This window comes from Pogona vitticeps, chromosome 11, assembly GCF_051106095.1.
Source record: "Pogona vitticeps strain Pit_001003342236 chromosome 11, PviZW2.1, whole genome shotgun sequence".
Lineage (NCBI taxonomy): Eukaryota > Metazoa > Chordata > Lepidosauria > Squamata > Agamidae > Pogona > Pogona vitticeps.
The window spans coordinates 17,252,927-17,275,744 of record NC_135793.1 but is presented as its reverse complement, the minus strand read 5'-3'; the positions used below and the strand labels follow the sequence as shown (position 1 = coordinate 17,275,744).

Genomic DNA, 22,818 nt, shown 5'->3' with positions numbered 1-22,818 from the left:
AAATCACCTAATAGAACACATTCTTTCTCTTGACATTTTTAGCTATGAAGCTAATGACTGCATTAGTGAATGTGGCGTTAAATTTAAGCATCAATATGGACAACACACAGCGACAGTATGAAGCAGAACGAAATAAAATAATTGGAAAAAGAGCTAATGATAGATTGGAGCTTTTGCTACAGAAGAGAAAGGAGGTAGACCTTTTGACAGTTATTTTTATGGCTGTTTGGAAAAGTGAGGGCACTGGGAGAGGAATCACATTTGTTCGAAATAGTTTTGAAAAGTATGTTATCAGCATCTAAATTTGACATGATATGGGAGAATTGAAACATTTAGCAGTGAATGTGTTTTTAAACATTTTGATGTGATAAGGGCTTTGTTTTTCAGTCAAGTAAGATGCTGAAAGTCTCTGGGGGTGGTACCCATGTCATTCTCCTGTAGCAAGAACTATAGAGTGTTTTTGCACCCCAGTGACTAACAAGTTTTTTTGCCATTGTGAACTGTAGCCTACAAGCAGGTGGGATGTAGTCCATAAAGCATATGACAACAGAAGGTTCTTGTTATTTAAGGTGCCACAGTACTCTTTATTGTTCATAGTGAAAGTCTTTTGTGTCAAATCTAAGAGAAAGGGCAGCAGTGATTATTTTACTAGGTATAAATTACTGCACTAAAGCTGTAAAATTTCACTAAAGCTTTCTGCAGCATGAATGGAAAAAAGCATGTCAAGTTATCAAAGTGTGCACTTCCTGGCTTTCCCTCATCTCCCTTTTGATGTGTGGCTTCATTCTTTCCCATTCACCACATCTTTGGACGAATGGAGGTCAGGAAAGGGTTCCCTTCTAAATAGACTTGCTGTTGCAGCAAGGTTCTGTAGAGAAGTTAAGTTTCCAGATTAGGGGCTTCTATACTTGCTAAAAACAAACAAAAATGGAGGAAGGGAGCCAAAAAAGCTCTATTGGAAGCTTGGTTGGTAATAGTCCATAAATTGTACTGTGTTGCCTAAATTGGGTGGGCAGCTGTGGCTCTTCAAATATTTTTGGACTGCACCTTCTATGATAATTAACAATTATCTTCGCTGACTGTTGAGAATTATAGGCAAAAATATCTAGAGGGTCATAGATGCCTTCTCCTGCTTTGCATAGCCTCTGATATCAAGTTGTTAACTTCACTGTTTAATTGCAACAGTGAGGCAGTTTTATACTTTTTGTTTGATGTGAGATATAAGTAGCTGTGGCCCACCACAAGTCATAATGTTAAAATATTTTGTTCATATCCATAGTACACTATAAGATATCCAAAGTATCAAATTTAAATTAATTAATATACTCTGTGTTGTATAGTGATATACACCCACATTGCCAAGTTTTTGAAATTTTCATGAGCTTCACTGTGGATAAAATATTGTTTAAATATGTTTTTAAAACCTGCAGCTTTTTATCAGGCACTTGCTATGTTTTTCAGCTTCAAGAAAATCAGGATGAAATAGAAAATATGATGAATGCTATTTTTAAAGGTGTATTTGTACATAGATACAGGTTAGTTGATTTATACTGTATTACTATTGATGCTTTGCGAGTACATTCATTTCCTTCATTATGCATCAATATTGTTTACTATTTACCACATTCCAGGGATGCAATAGCTGAAATAAGAGCAATCTGTATTGAGGAGATTGGGATCTGGATGAAAATGTATAGTGATGCTTTTCTCAATGACAGCTATTTAAAATATGTGGGATGGACAATGCATGATAAGGTAAGGTTCTGTGTACTGTACTTGTTTCTACTATTGTGAGTATGCAGACTCAGTAAACAAACAAACAAATGGAAGAACCCATTACAGTTGCTTTTTTTACTTTATTGGAAGAGTCCTCTTGCTTTAAGTAAAAGTAGTACTGCCAAAGTATTTATATATTTATGCTTTAATTGTAGTTGATGTTTTTATGAGATACTCTGTAAACATACTTGCCGGAGGGGATAGACATGTCTGAAATGAAGTTTAATCAAGTTCTAGCTTGTGCTTTGCATGGTGTTTCAGATACCCGATGGTGTGGACTCAGAAAAGTTCCAAAAGTGATTTGTCATGTGACATGATCAAAGAGATTAAAAATCTTGATTAGGAATGGCCCAGCCCTAGTCCCTTGTATAATACAACTCTTTGGATTTCAGCCACTGGCCAGAATTCAGTTGGCAAGTTACAGTGGTGTTAAGTATAATGGCATAAATTGTAGTGGCAAAATGTATTGTGCTAGAGCAGCAATAAAAACAAGAACAGTAAAAGGAAGAGCATTTAATTTTCATACAGAGGCAGAGTAAATTACTTTTTTTAAAAAATGTTCGTGTTTGAATTTTTTTCTTACTTTTTCTTTTCTTTTTTAGCAAGGGGAGGTAAGACTAAAATGTCTTACAGCTTTGCAAGGTCTTTACTATAATAAAGAACTTAATTCCAAATTGGAACTCTTCACAAGTAGGTTCAAGGTTAGTATTCTCCCTTATCTTTTCAGCTAACGTTCCATACATTCCATTTTTAACACATACAATTTTACAACCTGTGTTTTCTCCCAATTAGGATAGAATTGTGTCTATGACTCTCGACAAAGAATATGATGTTGCAGTGCAAGCAATAAAACTACTTACTCTTGTTTTACAGTAAGTATTCCAGACTTAGTAATTAATTTTTATTTTTAATTTGCATTTAATTTTGACATGTGACTTTAACAGATTTTTAAAATGACACTACTTTGTAAAAGTATATTTAAAATAACTTAAAACACCACAAAAATCATATTGCTCAAGCATATTTATGCTGTATGTCCCTGCAAGTCTGCTTATTTTAGATCTGCCCCTAAAGTAAGATGCTATCAGGCCCTAATCATGGCTGAGCCCTGCAGGATTTCACGTGCTTCTCTCCAGCCATTTCCCACCACCACCAAATAATGAAAATTGAGATTCCTGGTATTTTCTCAGAGACCTAAGTTCTCTTGTGGCTTTTTCAGATCCTCAGCTTAATGAATAGCATGACAAATGTGGAGTTGGTTCCCCAAGGCTAAATTCCCTTTCAGTCTCAACTTGAATTTTTGGATTGTTGATTGCACACAAATAGAGGACCCATTGAATCAATGGCTGAAATCCTGTTGCTTATTATAGTAAGTTGTACTAGAGTAAACCCATTGAATATGTAGGGATTTTGTGAATCATCTCCTCTATACATTCCATCGATTCAAATGAACCTACTCCTGTTGAATTTACTGTGCAAAAGTAAGTTGTAACTAGAGCAGGCCTATCAGATCAGCAGAACCTAAAGAGGAGATGACTCATCAAATCTCCACTGATTAATGGGCATAGTTTCATGCAAGTTACTACACTGAGCAACAGGATTTCAATGTGTCGACTTAACAAATGCCATTCATTTAGTGAGTTTCCTATACTTTCAGCTAACAGTTGGATTTACTCCCTTATTTAAAATTATCATAAAGTGTAGATTTTCTGTATTCCCTAACGAATTGGAAAGCAGCATGGTAGCTTCTGTGTCTATATATTTCCAAATAATTGCACTATGACATTGCTAGCAAAAATCTGATTCACTCTTGTTCCTTCATTTTGCCCATAAACTACTTGCCATTACATTTTTGAGGGTTCTTCTTCATGGCCTCTGTGATTCACATGCAGGGGGTTTGCACCTTTGTAGAACACATGTGGAACCTTCTAAAATAGCCTTGAGCGGAAAATCCCCCTCCTCTACCCTAGCACGCAAGCTTTAATTGTCACAAAGGTTGTTCTTCATGGTCTCTGTGAATTCACGCGGATGGATTAAGTCTGCGCCTGTGCAGGACTCTTCAGAACTTTCTAGAGCTTTCAGTCATGCGTTTGCTAGGACATTCCCCTCTCCCCAGTGTGCAAGTTCCACCCATCTGAAGCGCCCCTCAGTTCCTTTTTGCCACTACTGAGTTTAGTATCTTGATGCTGGAGCTATGTTTCACTTCAGCTGCCTCTGATGAGGTTGTTCCTTTTTCTAAAGTTCTTTGACATTCCCTCTGGTTGATCTCCCCCCCCCCCTTTCCTTCTCACTTTCTGCCTTCCTGCCATTTTATGGCTCAGGCAGGTCCCTTCAAACAGTGCACCTCCTGTGTAAAGAAGATCCCCCTCTTAGATAGCCATGAATGGTGCCTATTTTGTTTGGGGAAACAACACCAGACCCACTTGTGTCAGGAGTTTAAAAGTCTCACTAAATCAGCTCTCAAACTTAGACTGCAACATGTCAGATCTTTTCTTTGGGAACGCTCCCTGAAACCACTCAATACCAATAAATACCCCTATGAACATGGACCCTAACTCAATTCCAGTCCCGAGGACAGATGCTTCTATTTTGGCCGAAGCCCTGCCATCGCCATTGCCATCAACATCAAAGCTGTACCTATCTCGCTCCAAACTATTGAGCAAACCATCTTCAAAATCCTCTACGTCAACATCAAAGCTCGGGACCCAATTTCTCCTAAACAAAAAAAGAAAATCAGATGAGTACAGAATATTCACAGAAGAAGTCCAAGCTTTAATTTAAGATTAGACAATAGCCCGAGCCTATAGTTGAAGCCAGTGGACTTCCATCTCCCATACCAGAAGAATCGTCTAGAGATGCTGCCAGCCTTGAATCGGCATTACATGACAGACCACCCATACCACCCTCAGGCTATCTCCCCTGCATTGAGTCAGTCACCTGACTTTGGCCATACTCTGGCTAATGCCTTTGCCAGCCTGGCCTCCGCCCACACCAGCCCTGCATCCACAGGGCAGGGCACAGCTATTGGACTTGGCTTCCACAATGAAGGAATCACCACCACCCCGGAAGCATCCTGCTAAAACATGCCCCCCTTCTCCCCACTGTTTACATCTGGAGACCAACTATGTTCACAGGCCTAACGCCAAGAGAGGCCCGGTGTCTAAAAACTAGGAATTGGTCCTTCTCGACAGTGGCCCCATGCCCCTGGAACAACTTACCTGTAGAGATCAGCCTGGCTCCCTCGCTGAGGGCCTTCAAGACTAACTTGAAGACATGGCTATACAGGCAGGCCTTCCCTACAGCCATTACCTAGCCTATCTCCCCTTTTCTTTTTTCTCTCTCTTCTTTTGTTCCTTTCCCATCTTGGACTCTGTGATCAATCTGGATTTTATTTTCATGTTATATGTAAACCGCCCAGAGTAGACACGTTCTAGATGGGCGGTATAGAGATCAAACAAACAAATAAATACTCAAACCAGAATACTCTGAGACCTATGATGAAGATTACAGATGGGCTCAATGCCAGCATGAGCACTTGGGCTCATATCAGGAACCTGTTGCCTACTACTATGAAGAACCCAAGAGCGTCCATTATGCATAGTCTTATCCCTCGGGCTATGAATATCTCATTATAGCCATTGCCACCTCGATATTGGGCCCCATCTGCATTTGTGTCTGGAACCGCAACCTTACCCAGATTTGGTGTCAAAGTCTACCAAACCCTCACTTAAGAGGCCTCTTCCTCCTAATACTCTGTCCGAGCCCAAACACCAGTCGACGTCAAAACGACTCCACAGTTCTTTGGCAGATCTTGCACTCACAACCTGCCCAAGTACCACACTCTCCCGGGGTTAGATCTTCAGTGCAGGTCACAACAACCATCTCCTGCACCTCTTGACATATAGTCCATTCTACCAAACTGACATACAGTGGTGCCTTGACTTACGAACGTCCCTATTTACGACCATTTCGAGTTACGACCAGCTCCAGCGGCAAAATTTTGCTTCTACTTGCGACCGGAGCTTCCATTTATGAACAGAAAAGAGCAGGAGGAAAAGGTGGGAAATTCAAATTGCTAACTCTAGGTGGCCACAAGGCTACTACTTTGTAGCTCTTTCGCCCCAGCAGTTAGAGAGTGTGCCTTGGAGGACCCTTGGGACCAAGAGGAGGGCCTCCTTGCTGATGTTAATCAACGAGAAGGCACATATAGGGAGATACGGTCCTTCAGGTAGTCTTGACCCAAGATGTATAGGGCTTTATAGGTAATGACCAGCACTTTGAATTGGGCCCGGAAATGGACTGGTAGCCAGTAGAGTTCTTGTAACGTAACAGGTGCGTTATATGCTCCCTGGCCCCAGTCAGTAGTCTGGCTGCAGAGTTTTGCACCAGCTGAAGTTTCCGAAACGTCTTCAAAGGCAGCCCCACATAGAGCATGTTACAGTATTCCAAACAGGATGTAACGAAGGCATGTGTCACTGTAGCCAGGTCCAACATCTCAAGGAACAAGCTTAGCTGGCGTACCAGCTTTATATTCTTGTATTTTGTTTCACCAAAGATCTTAAGTGCCCTGTTGCAGCCTGTTTTATGTTATAGTTTGCAGAATTCATTAATTTGGGGATTGTTGTTCCTGGACTTTTCTCTATGCTTTTAAAAACATTACTGGCAGGAAACTGTTGCTTTTGGAGTAATTGATACTCCAAATGAGCTGTTTGTATTGCTGAAACATTTTGCTGCCCATTTGTTATTTGTAGTTATTTTACTTAATTGATCAGAAACTGCAAGGCAGTGTTGTCTGATGTAATCAGAAAGTTTAGTCAGAGTTATTAGAAAACTAATAACACATTCATACTAAGGTACAACTATCAATTTCTATTGTGTAATGTGTTAAATTCAGTTGTAAGGTATATAGTTAAAACGAACAGATCTCACAGTTGAAACACTTTGAAAAAAGATGATCATCATCTTTGAATAGTGACATGTTTGAAATGAACATTTTGAAGATTTTCTTTAGATCAAAGATTAATCGAGTGAAATGGGGCTCTTTGGATACAGGTCAGATTTTCTGTAACTGGAAAAATTTAGTCAGTGCAGCAGTTATGTCCATGCAGATTATGCCTCACCCCATGCATAAAAATTTAGCCAATGGCTGTGATAGCACCATTGAAGTAGCCTGCTTCAGGTCAAAAGTCATCTAATTTATCTTAACATTTTAATTTTTTTTTCATTTTACTTATATTTCATATATGTCCATTGTACTATATGAATAAAGAAATTGTTTTGGATACAATTTTTGTTTGCATTTCTAGGAGTAGTGAAGAAGTCCTGACTGCAGAAGACTGTGAAAATGTGTATCACTTGGTTTACTCGGCTCACCGACCTGTGGCTGTAGCAGCAGGAGAATTTCTTTATAAAAAGTAAGAAAGAAGAACGTCTGTAGATACCTTTAAAAAAAAACTTTAGTTGGCATGTGAAAAATGACGTTTCAACATTGATATTTATAGCTATAGTTGTTTAAAAGGAGAACGTTCTTTTTAATATTACCTAGTGCTCTTGAAAATTTGATATAAAACAAGAGTATGGAAAAATTACTTCATCTGACTTCAATTCCCAGACTGTCCCTTTTTTGCCTACAGGTCTCTAGGACTTAAATTTTGAAAAAGTATTTTTTTCTAAACTCTGATAGGTACATGTATGCCATTTTTTGGTGTCTTTACAGAAAATAAACATGTGGTGTGTCTGACCCTTTCCCCACCCTTTCTTTTCTTTTCTTTGAAAGGCTTTTCAGTCGCAGAGACCCTGAAGAAGATGGAATTCTTAAAAGAAGGGGACGACAAGGACCAAATGCTAACCTTGTCAAGACATTAGTATTTTTCTTTTTGGAAAGTGAGGTGAGTTTGAGTGTTTCTCATTTTGCAGAGTTACAGAGAAATGTGTGATTTTTCTCTCTCCAAACCTCAGTTTACAGGAAAATGTAAGATTCTGTTTGGGAAGAAGCATCTCTCAATCTTCAGTGTAGTAGTTGTAGTATTAGTATTGATTGTTAGACAGTTGTGCATGGCTAGGCATTCCTGCCAACCTAGCAGTTCGACAGCATGTAAAATGTGAATAGATAAATAGGGACTACCACGGTGAGAAAGTAACGGTGTTCCGTGTCTAGTCGCGCTGGCCACATGGCCACGGAAGATTGTCTATGGACAAAACGCTAGCTCTATGGCCTGGAAACAGGGATGAGCACCGCCCCCTAGAGTCGAACACGACTGGACAAAAATTGTCAAGGGGAACCTTTACCTAGGCATAGGTCTGTTCAAAAATTTTTGGCTGTCTGGATAGACAGAAATTTGAGTTTGGAAAATGGGTACTATTTATAGTATGACCACAAGCAGCATGACACAAATTGTTGAAATTCAACAGTATGTTTCGTCTGCTCTTCTCTACAAGTGTATTTATAGTTTTCCAGAGCTCTCTGTGATTAAAATTATGTTAGGATTTTGCCTGCACATGAGAAAAATCATGTAAGTTGATATGGCTAATTGATGAGATGATGTGTTCCAGGAGTGCAGTTGGGTGTATGACTCATGTGTGCCTGGCACCTTGTCAGTTAGCCATGACAACTGTTGTGATTCATTGTGCATAGCATAAAATCTCAGCAGGATTTTGGATCAAATGCAGTTAACTGCCTTTTCTGTTTAGCAGTGTCAGTTTTCATATTTAGTAACATAGAAGAGTTGTCTGACTTGGTGTTCTCTGAAAGCTTTGCTACTGTTACACCTGTCATATAAGAAGTGATGTGGCTTTCAGTGAAGGCCAGGGTGCAATAAAAACCAGTGAATAGGCCGTCAGGAGATTGAAGGTGCTTAAAAACACTATTCAGTGTTTCAAGGAGCAATTTGTTGGAATGTTGTCTGTTGCTTTGTTTGAAATACTCCCATTTACTCTTAAAATTATAAATTTTAGGAGCAAGTAGTGTTTGTTTCTGTTGTAGACAACATAGAGCCTTTGATAACACATGGGGGGTGTACATATCCTCATGAAACAAAATGTGAAATTCAGCTGAATCTTTTTTAGTTACATGAGCACGCTGCTTACTTGGTGGACAGCATGTGGGATTGTGCAACTGACCTCTTGAAGGACTGGGAATGTATGAATAGCCTTCTGTTGGAGGAGCCACTCAATGGAGAAGAACGTAAGATTTCACTGTATTTTTCACAAGAGGCTCTTTTAATATGAAAATTCTGTAGTCTGGCAAGAGAGGACATTTCTCACGGACTATGAAGAAACTTTCACAGAATACTCTGGTGTGTGGTCCTCAGTTGTAATGCTCCATGACTATTACAGTTTAACAAGCTAATCCTGTGCATATTTATTTTGGAATTAGTACTTTTCTGTTTTATTGATTAGTAATTCCAAATTAGGCTAGATTAAACTTGTTGAGTTTTGTATTATTAATATCTTCAACTTTAGGCCAAGTGAGACACTTATATGTTTGTTAAACATTTTGTTTATTGTGACAATACCCTGCTTCCATGAAAATAAGACATGGTCTTATATTAATTTTTGCTCCAACAATGCATTAGGGCTTATTTTTTGGGAATGTTTTATTTTAATGTACAACAGTCTACATTTATTCAAACACAGTCATGTCATCTTCTGGTTGCTGTACAATGCTGCACAATGGTGGAAGGTGCGGTTTCACTTAACTGGGGCTTATTTTTAGGGTAGGGTTTATGTTACGAGCATCCTGAAAAATCATACTAGGGCTTATTTTCAGGTTAGGTCTTATTTTCTGAGAAACAGGGTAAAGAAGGGGTGAAGTATACCTTTTCACATCAAAATGATTACATAAGGTAGGGGAGAAAAGTCACTCTCCTGTATCGTATCCCTCTAGGCACCATTTCTTTCACAGATTTCTTTACAGCTCACCTTTCATAGTGGACGTAAGGATAGGGAAGAACACCTTAAAGTAGCGGAGCATTAGGGAAGTTACCTTTAACTCCCTTTGTTCTCCTTTGTGATCCTTCTGGTGTAGAACATGAACATTGTCTTGTCTTGTAACCAACAAATATTTATCATGTATTGAGTAAACATATTACAATTCTAATGATAATGTGTTCTGCAGATTTGTAATATGAAATATCCTCTGATGTGTTTTTAAAGGTTCAAAGTACTCATGCAGAATCAGTAGTTTGAACTAGTAAACAGTCCTATTTTGGATTCTGGCTACTCAGTACTCCCTGCCTCCTTCTATCTTACATGTGATAGCAGCAGATTTTATGCTGTTATTTTTAAGTTTCAAGATTTGGTGTTTCCTTGTAAAACGGTCAATGTGTTTGTAGTGGAAAACTTACTGATTGTGTCTAATCATTCATAGACAAACATGTTATTATGACAAATGAACTGAAATATTTTGAAATCTTTTGTTTTTAATAATTGCAGCTTTAACAGACAAACAGGAAAGTGCACTAATTGAAATAATGCTGTGTACAATTAGACAAGCGGCCGAATGTCATCCTCCAGTAGGACGAGGCACAGGAAAGCGGGTATTTATCTCTCTGTCTGCTTGTTGTTTTCCTTTCTTCCGGGGGGGGGGGGGATGTAATAGGGGAATGTACATTATAAGCAAAGTAGTTAAATGTATTGTCCTGGTTATTATTTAATCAATTTTTCCGGTGAGAGATTGTGTTGGCAATTTTCTAGTGTTTTGGTTATTGTACCAATAATGGGAAAGCAGTGTACACCTCTAAGGTGTCATTCGAGTTCTACAAATTCAAACTGAAGTTCACCAGTGTTGCAGAATCACAGTGGTGTCAAACTGTCATAAATAATTTTCCTTTATTCCACCATGGCACATCCTGTGCTGCTGAAAAACCAACTCTGGAGGGTTTCTCAGCCATCCAGAGGCAGTAGGAGAGTTCATGTGGGTGTGGGTGTGGAGATTACAATGGAGATGAGAATCACTCTCCTGGATCCTGCTGTTCCATCATTAGAGGGCCAGTGGTGGATACTTTCTTTCATGTGCCATAAATCAAAACAAATGCATTGTATCCTCTGAAGCCTTTAACTTTTTGAGTTTGTAAAAATGTTACAATATTAAATTGGACCCTTCAAGAGATATGTACTAGTTATTCATGTTGTAGTACATTATGAAAATTAGAAAAAGTTGCTGTTTGTCTTAGTGACTGTGTCAGACCAGTCCAAGGTCCAATACAGGGATCAGGTTCTTGAATAATAGAGTGGTACTCACCAGTGGTGTCATTTATTTGTTATACTAAATTTAAACTATACAATATTTATTACATATTTTAGGCAAATATTTGTAGTACAAATTCAGCATCTGCTGAAAACACAATTCTATCCTCATTGCTAAGCATTGGGACTTGAAACCACTTTTGTCTTTATGTCAACAGCAAAATCCCACTGAATTCACTGAAAACAAGTCGATTTGCAAATCCAACTAAAGTTAAATCAGTGGAATTTAAATGTTAAGTGTTCACTCACAGTTCAGCAGTTGATTTTGCTCAGTCTGCTTTGGTTTAGACTGCAAGTTAGAATGGGGCCTGGAAGTCAGAAATCAAATTAATTTCTCTTTGTTTTCTCTCCATATTAGTTTCTCTTTGTTTTACCTCTGCCCTTTCTACGAAAGTAATTGCCACTGACATGTATAAATACAAAGATGGAGGTAATGAGCTTGGGTACAGCTGTATGTCTCAGCAAGCTCAGTCCTTTTTTTTCCAAACAGTATTCTTGTCAAAATATAATGGAGAACTTGCTATGGGGAGTAAATGTGCTTGTACAAATTACAGTTTTATAATTTGCTGAATTGAATTGCACTAGATATGTGTTGATATTGTCAGCCCTTTAGTGATGATGATTTTGTGCTCTCATATAGGTACTTACAGCAAAGGAGAAGAAAACACAGTTGGATGACCGAACAAAGATCACAGAACTTTTTGCTGTTGCACTCCCTCAGCTGTTAGCAAAAGTGAGTGATATAGTTACTTTTATTAACATTTTGAATAAACATGTAGGAAGTGGGCTTAGATAAGTCAGAGCATCTGTTGATCTACCTCTGTATAGATACTGATTTTTGTAATCTCCTAATGATTTCTTTCCTGATCTCTGTTATAAAAGAAGGGATTGAAAGTCAGAGTTTGGGGCAGGTTTTTTGCATTTAAAACATGTGCTCTTCTACTGAGCTACAGGCAGTTTCAAACCATTCTTAAACTCTAAATTTAGAAAAACAAAATTGCCCTTAAGTAATTAAGTAAGTAGTTAATGGTTTTAACAGTGTTGTGTGTATTCAGTTTCACAGCTAAAAACCATGTTTTGAATTGTGGATTGTGTGAGGCATACTTGAACTTCACTGAAAAATGTTTGGGCTCATTTTTCTATTTGCTTCAACAGTATTCTGTAGATGCAGAGAAAGTTACCAACTTGTTACAGTTGCCACAATATTTTGATCTGGAGATCTACACAACAGGGAGATTAGAGAAGGTAAGCAAATATGTTGATATATGAACTGAAAAGGATAACATCTGGAATAAATGGATCGTCCTGTTTTTAAGACTCTCGGTTGACATTTGTGGTCACCAGCAAGTTCCTGTTCCATTGTAAGAAGCCTTATTGTTGGTGGCTCAGCTGTAGGCTAAATAGGTAGGGATGGGATTTTTGGATTTCTCTGATTACAAACACGATAGTTCTTCATTCTGGGAGCTTTACCTGTCTGACAAATACCTGACAGACATGTGGCTCACCTGTGAGAGAGGCCTCAACTTGAAGACTTTTTGGACTTAGCTAGTCATGGCTTGTTTATTAAAAAAAGTTCTCACCTAGCATTGGGGCAGGAACAGGAAGCCTGGGTAGAGGTAAACTTCAAAGCCTTCCAATATGAGGCCTTTCTCCCAGGTTAGAGGCTTACATTTAGGCGTTTGTAATTTATTTCTGTCAGGTGGAACTTTCCAGAACAGAAAATAATGGGATTTGTAATCTCAAATATCCAAAACCTCCGTCCCTATAAATAGACTCATGAATGTGTGCTAATGTTGTAATAATTTATGCAATTGATACCTCGATGCTTTCAACTTACCTCTTTCAGAGGAGGTGCCAGTTAGTGGTTGTGATTGGAGGTCAGTTTGATCAGACATTTTGTGGTTAAATTTATTTGTATGTTTTGTAGCATTTGGATGCCTTATTGCGACAGATCCGAGATATTGTGGAGAAGCACACAGACACAGATGTTTTGGAAGCTTGCTCTAAAACATACCATGCACTCTGTAATGAAGAATTCACAATCTTTAATAGAGTGGACATTGCAAGAAGTCAGCTGATAGATGAACTGGCAGACAAATTCAACAGACTTCTGGAAGATTTTCTACAAGAGGTTTGTATCTTGTTCCAGTTTTAGATTTCTTGTGTTCTTGGCATTAAAACAAGCATTCTAATTGCCTCAGTGTGAGGGAAAAAGGATTTTTATGAGATCCAAAAAAAAAAAATCTTGTGGAGTTTTTCCTATTATACATTAAAAGTAGTAGTAGTAGGTGGAAGCAGGAGTTAGTTTGGATGTTTGTGTCTCACTATTCCTTACAGTAATAGATGGCAACAGAAAATGATAGATTTAATTTGGAGTGAATGCAGTATTGCTCAAATATTCCCCATTTGGCGTGCAGCTGGAAGCATTGTTCACCACCATTAAATCTCTGGAGTTTATTCTCAGTATAAAAATGAGAACATAATTTTCCCTACTTCTTGAGAGTAGTTTCCTTATGAAAAAAATAATCTAGCATTTTCTTAACAGGGCGAAGAGCCTGATGAAGATGATGCTTACCAGGTCTTATCAACATTGAAGCGAATCACTGCTTTTCATAAGTAAGTAAGGAAACACCATTTCTGCTTCTTGCAGTTTTTGTTAAAAAGATGTAATCAGTCTATTATTTGAGCTTAGCAGCCATGTAAATAGGAACCAGGAAAATAACTGGAATATAGTAATACAGTGGTACCTCGCTAGACGATGACCCCGCTGTACGACAAATCCACAGGAGGGTGACTTTTTTGCGATTGCTATAGCGATTGCAGAACGATGTTTCCTATGGGGGATTTTTTTTTACGACGATTAGGTTTGTGCTTCATGAACTGTTTGTTCACAAGACAACAATGTTTTCCGGCTCTGCAGAATGGCTGCCCTGTGTTTTCCGGACCCATGCTTCGCAGGGCAGCCATTTTAACAGCCGATCGGCGCTTGGAAAATGGCTTCCCCTATGGACGATCTTTGCTGGATGACGAGGTAATTTCCCCACTGGAACACATTAAATGGGCTTCAGTGCATTCCAATGGGGAAACTGTTTTCTCTCGACAATGGTTTCGCTTAACAGCGATTTCAGGGGAACGAATTATCGTCATGGTGCGGGGCACTACAGTAACTAGAAGCCAAGCTAACATGGAAAAATCCTACCAGACTAATCATATCTCATTTAATAAATGGTGGGAATGTTGTAAGATGTAATATATCTTTATTTCACCAAAGCCTTTGACAAAGTGCCTCATGATATTCTGTTTAATAGGCTTACTAGGTGTGGGCTAGATAGAACTGTCAGGTAGTTACACAGTTGGTTATGAAACATACTCAAAGAGTGATTATCAGTGGTTCTTCTCAAACTGGAAGGAGGTAAAAAGTGGAATAACACAAGGCTCAGTCTTAGGCTTGGTGCTTTTCAACATTTTTATTAAAGACCTGGATCGGGGGTACAGGAAATGCTAATCAGATTTGCGGATGATACAAATTAGGGTGGAATAGAGAGAAACAAAATTCAAAAAGATCTTGGACTGAAAACAGAAGAATGAAATTTAACAGGTATAAGTACAGTGTTCTAAACCTGGGGGGGGGGGAATGGACAGTTACAAGATGGGGGATACTTGGCTCAGTAATACTATATGTGAGAAGGAGCTTGGAATTGTTGTAGATCACAAATTGAATATGGACCAACAGTGTGAAGTGGATGTTAAAAATTTAAAAAAGCAAATGCTATTTTAGGTGGCATTAACAGAAGAGTAGTTTCCAAATCCTGTGAAGTACTAGTTGCCCTTTATTCAGCACTGATTGTGTCTCATCTAAATTATTGTGTCCAGTTCTGGACACCACACTTTAGGAAGGATGCCAACAAATTCAGAGAAGGGCAACAGGAATGATCAGGGGATTGGAAACCAAGCCCTATGAGGAAAGACTGAAGAACTGGGCATAGAATCATAGAAAAGTGCAGTTGGAAGGGGCCTACAAAGGCTATCAAATCTGATTGTATTCCTGCTCAATGCAGGAATACAGTCAAAGCATATCTGCCAGGTGATTATTTTAAGTTTTTGGAGGACTTGCCAACTCCCAAGGTAACTGGTTCCATTGTTGTATTGTTCTAACAGGAAGTTTTTCCTGATATTCAGCCGAAATCTGGCTTCTTTTAACTTGAGCCCATGGTTGCATGTCCTGTACTCTGGAATGATTGAGAACAGATCCTGCATGTTTAACCTAGAGAAAAGAAGACTGAAAGTTGATATGATACCCTTTTCAAATACTTGAAAGGTAGTTGTACAGCAGAGGGGCAGGATCTGTTCTTGATCATCCCAGAGTGCAAGACATGTAACAATGGAGAAAAATAGGCAACCATCTGTCAGATATACTTCGATTTGGATTTCTGCATTGAGCAGGGGAATGGATTTGATAGTCTTACAGGTGATAATACTTTCAACTCCATTGTTTGATGACTTTATGAAATACTTGCTTTTTAAAAAACATATATGAACTTCCTCTTTTTCCTTATTGTGAATATATCATGTTTTGCAAATAGCAAATGGATTCTTTCATTTTGGAGAGAAAGTCCCTCCAAATCAACTGTTTTTCAGTTATTCAAGTTTAGCAAGGAAAACTATACCTCGTGTCCAGAAACTTAAGTGGGTCCAAAATACAGCAGCCAAATTGCTAACTGAGACTGATTATAGGGATCACATACCGCCTCTGCCCCTGTTGCAGCAGTTTCAGTGACAGAGTGCTGGTTCTAACCTATAAAGCTCTAAATGGCTTGGATTCAAGCTGTCTCAAGGATAATGTTTCCCATTATCAGCTTGCTTGGATATTAAGATCATCAGGAGAGGCCTTTCTCTCAGTCACACCACCTTCACAGGTACATTTGGTGGGGACATGGGAGAGGGCTGTCTTTGTCACTGCTCCCAGACTTTGGAACTCCCTCCCACAGGAGCCCAGGCTGGCCCCATTGTTGCTGTCCTGCAAGCAGGCAAAGACTTTTCTCTTCAGTCAGGTCTTCCCTGAGTGACAGGCTGCCTGAATGAGTTTTTTTAAATGAATATGTACAGTACTGTACTGTTTTGAATGTGTTTTTAATATTGCTTTTGTTCACAGTTTTTTATGTGATATTTATTTGATTCTTTTTAATATTTGTGTACTTACTGTTTTTAGTTTCTAATACTGTCTTTTAATGTAAACCACCTTGAATCCTATTTAAGGCAGGATAAAAACAAACTGTGGTAGTTGCATGCATAGCTGCAAGGGCAGTCATTTGGGTGCTTATCTGAGCAATAATGATGATCAATGTACAACAAAGCAGGGGAGGTAATGGAGTGAATTTAACCTATTCATTTTTTCTGATTTCAGTGCTCACGATCTGTCTAGGTGGGACTTGTTTAGTTGTAACTACAAGTTATTAAAAACGGGCATTGAGAATGGAGATATGCCTGAACAGGTTTGTCATCTATGTATGTTTTTAAAAGTATACATAATACAACAGGTACATTGTTCCTTGTTTTTAAACAATTTTTCTTATTTCTTAAATACAGATTGTTATTCATGCACTGCAGTGTACTCACTATGTAATCCTTTGGCAGCTAGCAAAAGTTTCTGAGAGCAGTTCTACAAAGGTAAGTCTTTTTTGTGATAGAATTGATAATTTTATTAAATAGAAAACTGATTGGGAAACTGTAACTGTAACTCATAAAAGTAAAAAAAAGGTAAGAGTAAATTACAAGTGTAATGGGGTGTTTTATGCTCTTTTTAAAATAGCTGATATATGTTTAAGACCTTAGAAAAGCATACATTTCTCTTCAACAAACAAGTATGATTGAACAGGAACTTGCTTATTGTTTACCATTGTTTATTTCAAAGGAGGACCTTCTACGCTTAAAGAAGCAGATGAGAGTGTTCTGTCAAATATGCCAGCACTACCTTACCAATGTAAATACTGCTGTGAAAGAACAGGTTAGTCACTAAGCCTTTGTTAGTATGTAAATGGTTGGACTATATAATGTTTACTATTTTAAGCAAGAAATAATTCTGCATTTTCTTTAGTTTTATTCGAAGCAGGTGCCAACATTAGAATAGGGAATTAATAAATAGAACTTTTCTGTAAATCTGTAAAGCAGCTATTACAACATCATCTAGGGGGATTTGGAACATGCTTATCTGAGGGTTTGGTTTGACTTGTGTTAAGTTTTCGTATGTAGTGTTGAAAATCATAATAATCTCTTTCAATACTTATTTACAGGCCTTCACTATTTTGTGTGATGTGTTAATGATCTTCAGCCATCAGATTATGTCAGGAGGACGTGATATTTTAGAGCCGCTGGTTTACACTCCTGACTCTTCATTGCAGTCTGAGTTGCTGAGCTTTATTCTTGATCATGTCTTTATAGACCAGGATGATGATAACAACAGTGCAGGTATGGGTCTACGTAAATTTTCCTGTAAACATTTTTGCAAACATATCTGAGTTCTTTGGCTACGCATTTCCTTCCCTCCCCCTCAACTTTGGGAGGCAGTGCCTACTTCCACAGTTCACAAGGACAGTGAAACTGAAGACCTTAGAGAGGTACTGGCTGGCCTCCCAGAAGTTGCCCAAAGGAAAAAGGGCAATGCTCCTTGTAGTAACGAGGTTTCATCTCAGACCACATTGAGGAGAATTTGACTAACACCAACCTTCTGTACAGTGGTGCCTTGCTAGACGATGATAATCCGTTCCACTTAAATTGCTGTTTAGCGAAATCATTGTCTAGTGAAAAACATTTCCCCATTGGAATGTATTGAAACCTGTTTAATGTGTTCCAATGGGGAAGAATCGTCATTGTCTAGCAAAGATCGGCCATAGGGAACCGCCGATCAGCTGTTTAGATTGCTGTCTTGCGAAGCTTAGGTCCCGAAAACACATTGTCCAGTAAAATTCCCCCATAGGAATCAGTGTTTTGCGAATCGCTGTAGCGATCACAAAAAGTCAATGTCTAGCGAAAAAACTGTCATGCGGGATAACTGTAGCGAGGCACTTACTTCTGTAAAACTTAATGAGAAGTGTCTCTGATAATAGGTGCAGTAGCTGACAAAGCATTTTATTTTTGTTTTAACTGCAGTGTATTATCAAAAGTACAGTGGTGCCTCGCTAGACAGTTACCCTGCATGACAGTTTTGTACTTGGAATGGCTTTGAGACAAAAATATTTGTTGATCTGGAAAATGTACAAATCCAGATTCCTTAATGCTGTGCTCTGTCATTTTCTAGATGGACAGCAGGATGATGAAGCTAGTAAGATTGAAGCTTTGCACAAAAGAAGAAATTTACTTGCAGCTTTTTGTAAACTAATTGTATATACGGTGGTGGAAATGAATACTGCTGCAGATATTTTTAAGCAATATATGAAGGTAAGAATTGAGATTTAAGATACTGCATAGGTAAAGAAAGCTTGTCTTACAGTGCAGTGATTAACTGACTTGCTGTTATTCTTGTCCTGAATCTTGTAATAAATGCACATTGTTATATCAAAATAAAGCTACTTTTCTTCTTTCATCTATCAATAGTAATCGGGTCAGTGTGGTCTTACTATATCAAAAATTACCTATTTTTTAAGATGGATTATTTCGTATGTTTTCTGTTGGTGCTGCTTTTTACAGAAAATAATGGTTTTGAAGCAAACATGTTTCTGTAAACTAAAGCAATCAAGTTGTTTTGTGTATTTTTCTTCTTTAGTATTACAATGATTATGGTGATATTATCAAAGAAACAATGAGCAAAACAAGGCAGATTGACAAAATCCAGTGTGCAAAGACTCTGATTCTCAGTTTACAACAGGTTAGTATTTCTTTCATTAGAGTAACTCCTCTAAATGTTGGTTAAGATGAGCTTTATTATTTAACAATAGAATAAATTAGTCCATTTTATGTGATGAAGTAACTTCCTGTCATGTCTGCTTCTATTTTTATGCTCATGAAACCCTGTGGTATTCAGATGTAGTTATTATGGACTCTTTTCTATGTTTCATTTCTGTTCTCTTCCTTCATGGTTTATAAGAATTCTAAAAATATAAACAAACACGGCTGTTCCCTAATTTAGAATAAAGTTCTATAGAGAGTGGTTAAAATATGTGAGGAATATATGGGAAGAATTCTTTAGAGTGTGCAAGTAGCATTTCAGTTCTACTTTAATACAAGAAATATTCTGAAGTTTAATGAATATTGTTACCAGATTTGAGTGGTAAATAAAAGATTTATCATAATATATGCACACTGGGACTGTACATGTTTCTCTCTATAGACTTTCTTACGATCTCCAGAGGCTCTGCTGTTAACTGTTTAAACAGCGCAATGCCTGGTTCCAAAAGAATGCTAAAATTACTGCTGCAGGGCACATATGGACTTTGTTGTAGAGGAGACTTTGGCTCTTGTGGAGATAATCATCTGTAAAATAAGTCCCATAGCCTTCATTAGAACATCAGTGGGGGAGATCCCCATTGGAAGTGAAGGGGAAAATAACATCTGCTGCTGTGTTAGTGGATTTTAGGATAGAGTAGAACTGCTACAAAAGAATAGAGGGGAAATAAATTGCATTTCAAACATGAGAAAGTTATCCATTCCAACTACAGTACTAACTGACTTCAGCTTCACAATGACGAAAAGCACTTTTGTGGATTGTGGTCTGTTTCATCTAAAGTGGACTGCAATCTGAGATAGCCTGCAAGTGAAATAAAGTGATAGAACCCATGTTAAGCATGCTGAAATGTTTTTATTTTTTCAACAGTTTATCTTAGGTATCACATTGAACTGTTTACATTGGGTGTTGTTCTGATGATAATTTTACTTCAGTAATTACAGGAGAAGTGAAGGAAAGTAGGTATCAGCTGCAGTGGGAAAAAGTAGAACAGGTGTGCTGGTGGTTTTAAATCCATATAAACACGACATTCCCATTCCAGTATTTCCTGATTAATCTGTACCCTCCTGCATAAGAGAAGGGACCATGTGAATCCAAGCCCTACTTAATGATCTCCCCTAAAATCATAGGGACAAAATATTATCCATTTTATTAGTTAGTGACATTTTCTGCAGGCACTGAGCATAAGTTGCCTGCAAATTATTATTTGTTGTTTTTTAATAGTGCCCTAATTCGATTAAACATAGTTGTTCTGGGATCTTACATATGTAAATAATTATAATATTTTAGTACCAGATTTTGCTCAAAGACTGTTGTGGTTTAAGTCATTGTTTTATATGATTTTTAAAAAATAATGACAAGAATTCATTAAATAATAACACTGAGAACGTATTAATATTTTCTGGATGTATTTCTGTTAAACAAACATCTTATATTGAGTGACTTTTTTTTAATGCAGCTTTTCAATGAGATGATTCAAGAAAATGGGTATAATTTTGACAGATCATCACCAGCTTTCAGTGGCATTAAGGAATTAGCTCGACGTTTTGCTTTAACATTTGGACTGGATCAGCTGAAAACAAGAGAAGCCATTGCTATGTTACACAAGTAATTGCTAACATTTCTTTTGCTTTATGATTATTGTGTAGCATTCTGTGAATTTTCTCATGAGATTGTTTTGTGTTGATGATTTCTGGCAGGTGAAAGTAGATCCAAACTAAATAAATAAATAACAGAAAACAGTTTGCTCAGCTTTAGGATATGCAGCCAATAACTATGGTACTGGAGTAACCATTGTTATAGGTTAATACTTTTTATACATGCTAATTGCAGTTTACTTTCAAAATTGACTTACAGACTTCGGGGTGAAAGCTCAAAGAACAGTTGAGCATTTCAATAGTAGGCTTCCATGAAGCTTGTTGTATTCAAGGCTGACTGAGCCAATCTGAAGTTTGTGCCAACGTAATCTTCCTGTGATTTCAGTAGTGACATCACTGACTGATCTTGACAGCAGCTTGCCTTTGACTCTGAGCCAGAGTTTACAGTTTGAGCCTGATTGACAGTTCTCTCTCTGTGTGTGTCATAGGGGGGTGGGGAAGCTGGATGGGCACATTACATGTTTCCCATTTAAATATCTATGTTAAATACTTATTTCAGGTAGCTTGCAATGCAACAAATTAGATCCACAAATCATTAGACGTAACTGATTTGTGTGATCTAGGTAATTTTATAGCATATGTACTGTAACTGAGTCTTGATCAAGCACCATTCTTCATATTAGTAAGGCATTTTGATTTCTAGTATGTTAACAATAGAAAGATGGACTAATTCTAATACTCCTTAGATTGAAATACTCATTTCACAGTGTTTGATGCATTTATACATTTTCTATTAGTGTTTTTTTAAAAGAAATGTTTACTTGATTGTTTTCAGAGATGGCATAGAGTTTGCTTTCAAAGAGCCTAACCCACAGGGTGAGAGCCACCCACCGTTAAATTTGGCATTTCTTGATATATTGAGTGAGTTCTCTTCCAAACTTCTCAGGCAAGATAAAAAAACTGTGTAAGTATTTTATGCATGTTCATGATTTTTAGAATTTTTTAAAAGTTTTGTCAACCTATTATTAAACATCTATAACATGATTGAATGAAAGCAGTTGTTTAATGTGGAAGTGAAGTAAATGTTTTAATTAACACTTTGGATAACAAAAAGTTTGTTTAGTAATAAATTACTAAGAAATGTCCTAAATTAGTTATTTGTGATGAGTAAAACTCAGACATAAAATGTGATCACATAATGCAGTATGTGTTTATAGAACTGTGTCACAACACCATAGACAAACACATTTTATAGCCGCAGGGCCTAGAACTGCTTGTTTTTGTCACTTATCATAAATTGTGTGAAACAAGTAGATAATTCATTACTGTATTTGGAATTTAAACAATTATTGGTTTTCTACCAGGAATTGTAGGAGAGAACTAGGTTTCACAGGTGGAAACCTGTATTCCAGGTTAGAGACCATCTCACTGGTCTGTAGATTTGTGCATCTCTGCTAGTATGGATAGAAAAGGGACTGATGTCCCTGGCATACAGGGAGATTGAAGGTCGAGTCACCCAGTGGTTGAAATTTAGTAGTAAATTGAAATTAGTGTAGGCCCATTAATCAGTGGAAAATTGGAAAGTCAGCTCCTATATAAGTTTCATTGATTCAGTGGACCTACTCTAGTTGCCACTTACTGCTGGATTTCATCCAGAGTGTTTGCGTTGACAAATAAAATACATAAACATGGATGTGGTTGACAGCAGTTTACTTTCCCAGGGATTAGATTATATATGCCAATTAATTGTTGTCCCTATATTTAATTCTTTGAAATAAAAAGTCAAGAGAATTTTTAATGGTTCACTTATGTGTTAAATATATTCAGATATATATTAGTAATTTCTTGTATTTTTACCAGGTATGTTTATCTGGAGAAGTTCATGACTTTTCAGATGTCTCTCCGAAGAGAAGATGTGTGGCTTCCACTCATGTCTTATAGGAACTCTTTGCTGGCTGGAGGGGATGATGATACCATGTCAGTCATCAGTGGAATCAGCAATCGAGGGTCTACAGTAAGAAATAAGAAAACAAAACCAGCCACAGGGAAGCGGAAAATACCTGAAGGTGTGGATTTATATATTATTTTTCCAACCCAGCGTGTTTGTTTTTTAAGTTAAGGTAGCACACTTCCTGGTTCCCCTTAAGAGGGAGACCTTCTCTGCGTGTAGACTTTCATCTCTCATCTATTCTGAAAAAATGTAATTGAGCTCTCTTATACAAAATAGATTAAAAAGTATTTGCACTTATTTTTAATCTTCAA

General features: G+C 37.6%; 1 protein-coding gene across 2 annotated transcripts in view; it reads left to right on the top strand.

Annotated features, from left to right (window-relative positions):
• STAG2 (STAG2 cohesin complex component) overlaps positions 1–22,818 on the top strand; it is an 84,696-nt gene that overhangs the window by 46,201 nt on the left and 15,677 nt on the right. For both annotated transcript variants that reach the window (XM_072981200.2, XM_072981201.2), the window contains exons 8-29: positions 43–194; positions 1,462–1,535; positions 1,632–1,755; positions 2,379–2,477; positions 2,569–2,648; positions 7,083–7,190; positions 7,553–7,664; positions 8,842–8,959; positions 10,210–10,313; positions 11,663–11,755; positions 12,178–12,267; positions 12,950–13,153; positions 13,568–13,638; positions 16,427–16,514; positions 16,609–16,689; positions 16,934–17,026; positions 17,313–17,487; positions 18,317–18,456; positions 18,782–18,883; positions 20,418–20,566; positions 21,392–21,520; positions 22,417–22,622. In XM_072981200.2, the coding sequence (XP_072837301.1) occupies positions 43–194; positions 1,462–1,535; positions 1,632–1,755; positions 2,379–2,477; positions 2,569–2,648; positions 7,083–7,190; positions 7,553–7,664; positions 8,842–8,959; positions 10,210–10,313; positions 11,663–11,755; positions 12,178–12,267; positions 12,950–13,153; positions 13,568–13,638; positions 16,427–16,514; positions 16,609–16,689; positions 16,934–17,026; positions 17,313–17,487; positions 18,317–18,456; positions 18,782–18,883; positions 20,418–20,566; positions 21,392–21,520; positions 22,417–22,622 (2,592 nt within the window). The remainder of the gene's footprint in view (positions 1–42; positions 195–1,461; positions 1,536–1,631; positions 1,756–2,378; positions 2,478–2,568; positions 2,649–7,082; positions 7,191–7,552; positions 7,665–8,841; positions 8,960–10,209; positions 10,314–11,662; positions 11,756–12,177; positions 12,268–12,949; positions 13,154–13,567; positions 13,639–16,426; positions 16,515–16,608; positions 16,690–16,933; positions 17,027–17,312; positions 17,488–18,316; positions 18,457–18,781; positions 18,884–20,417; positions 20,567–21,391; positions 21,521–22,416; positions 22,623–22,818) is intronic.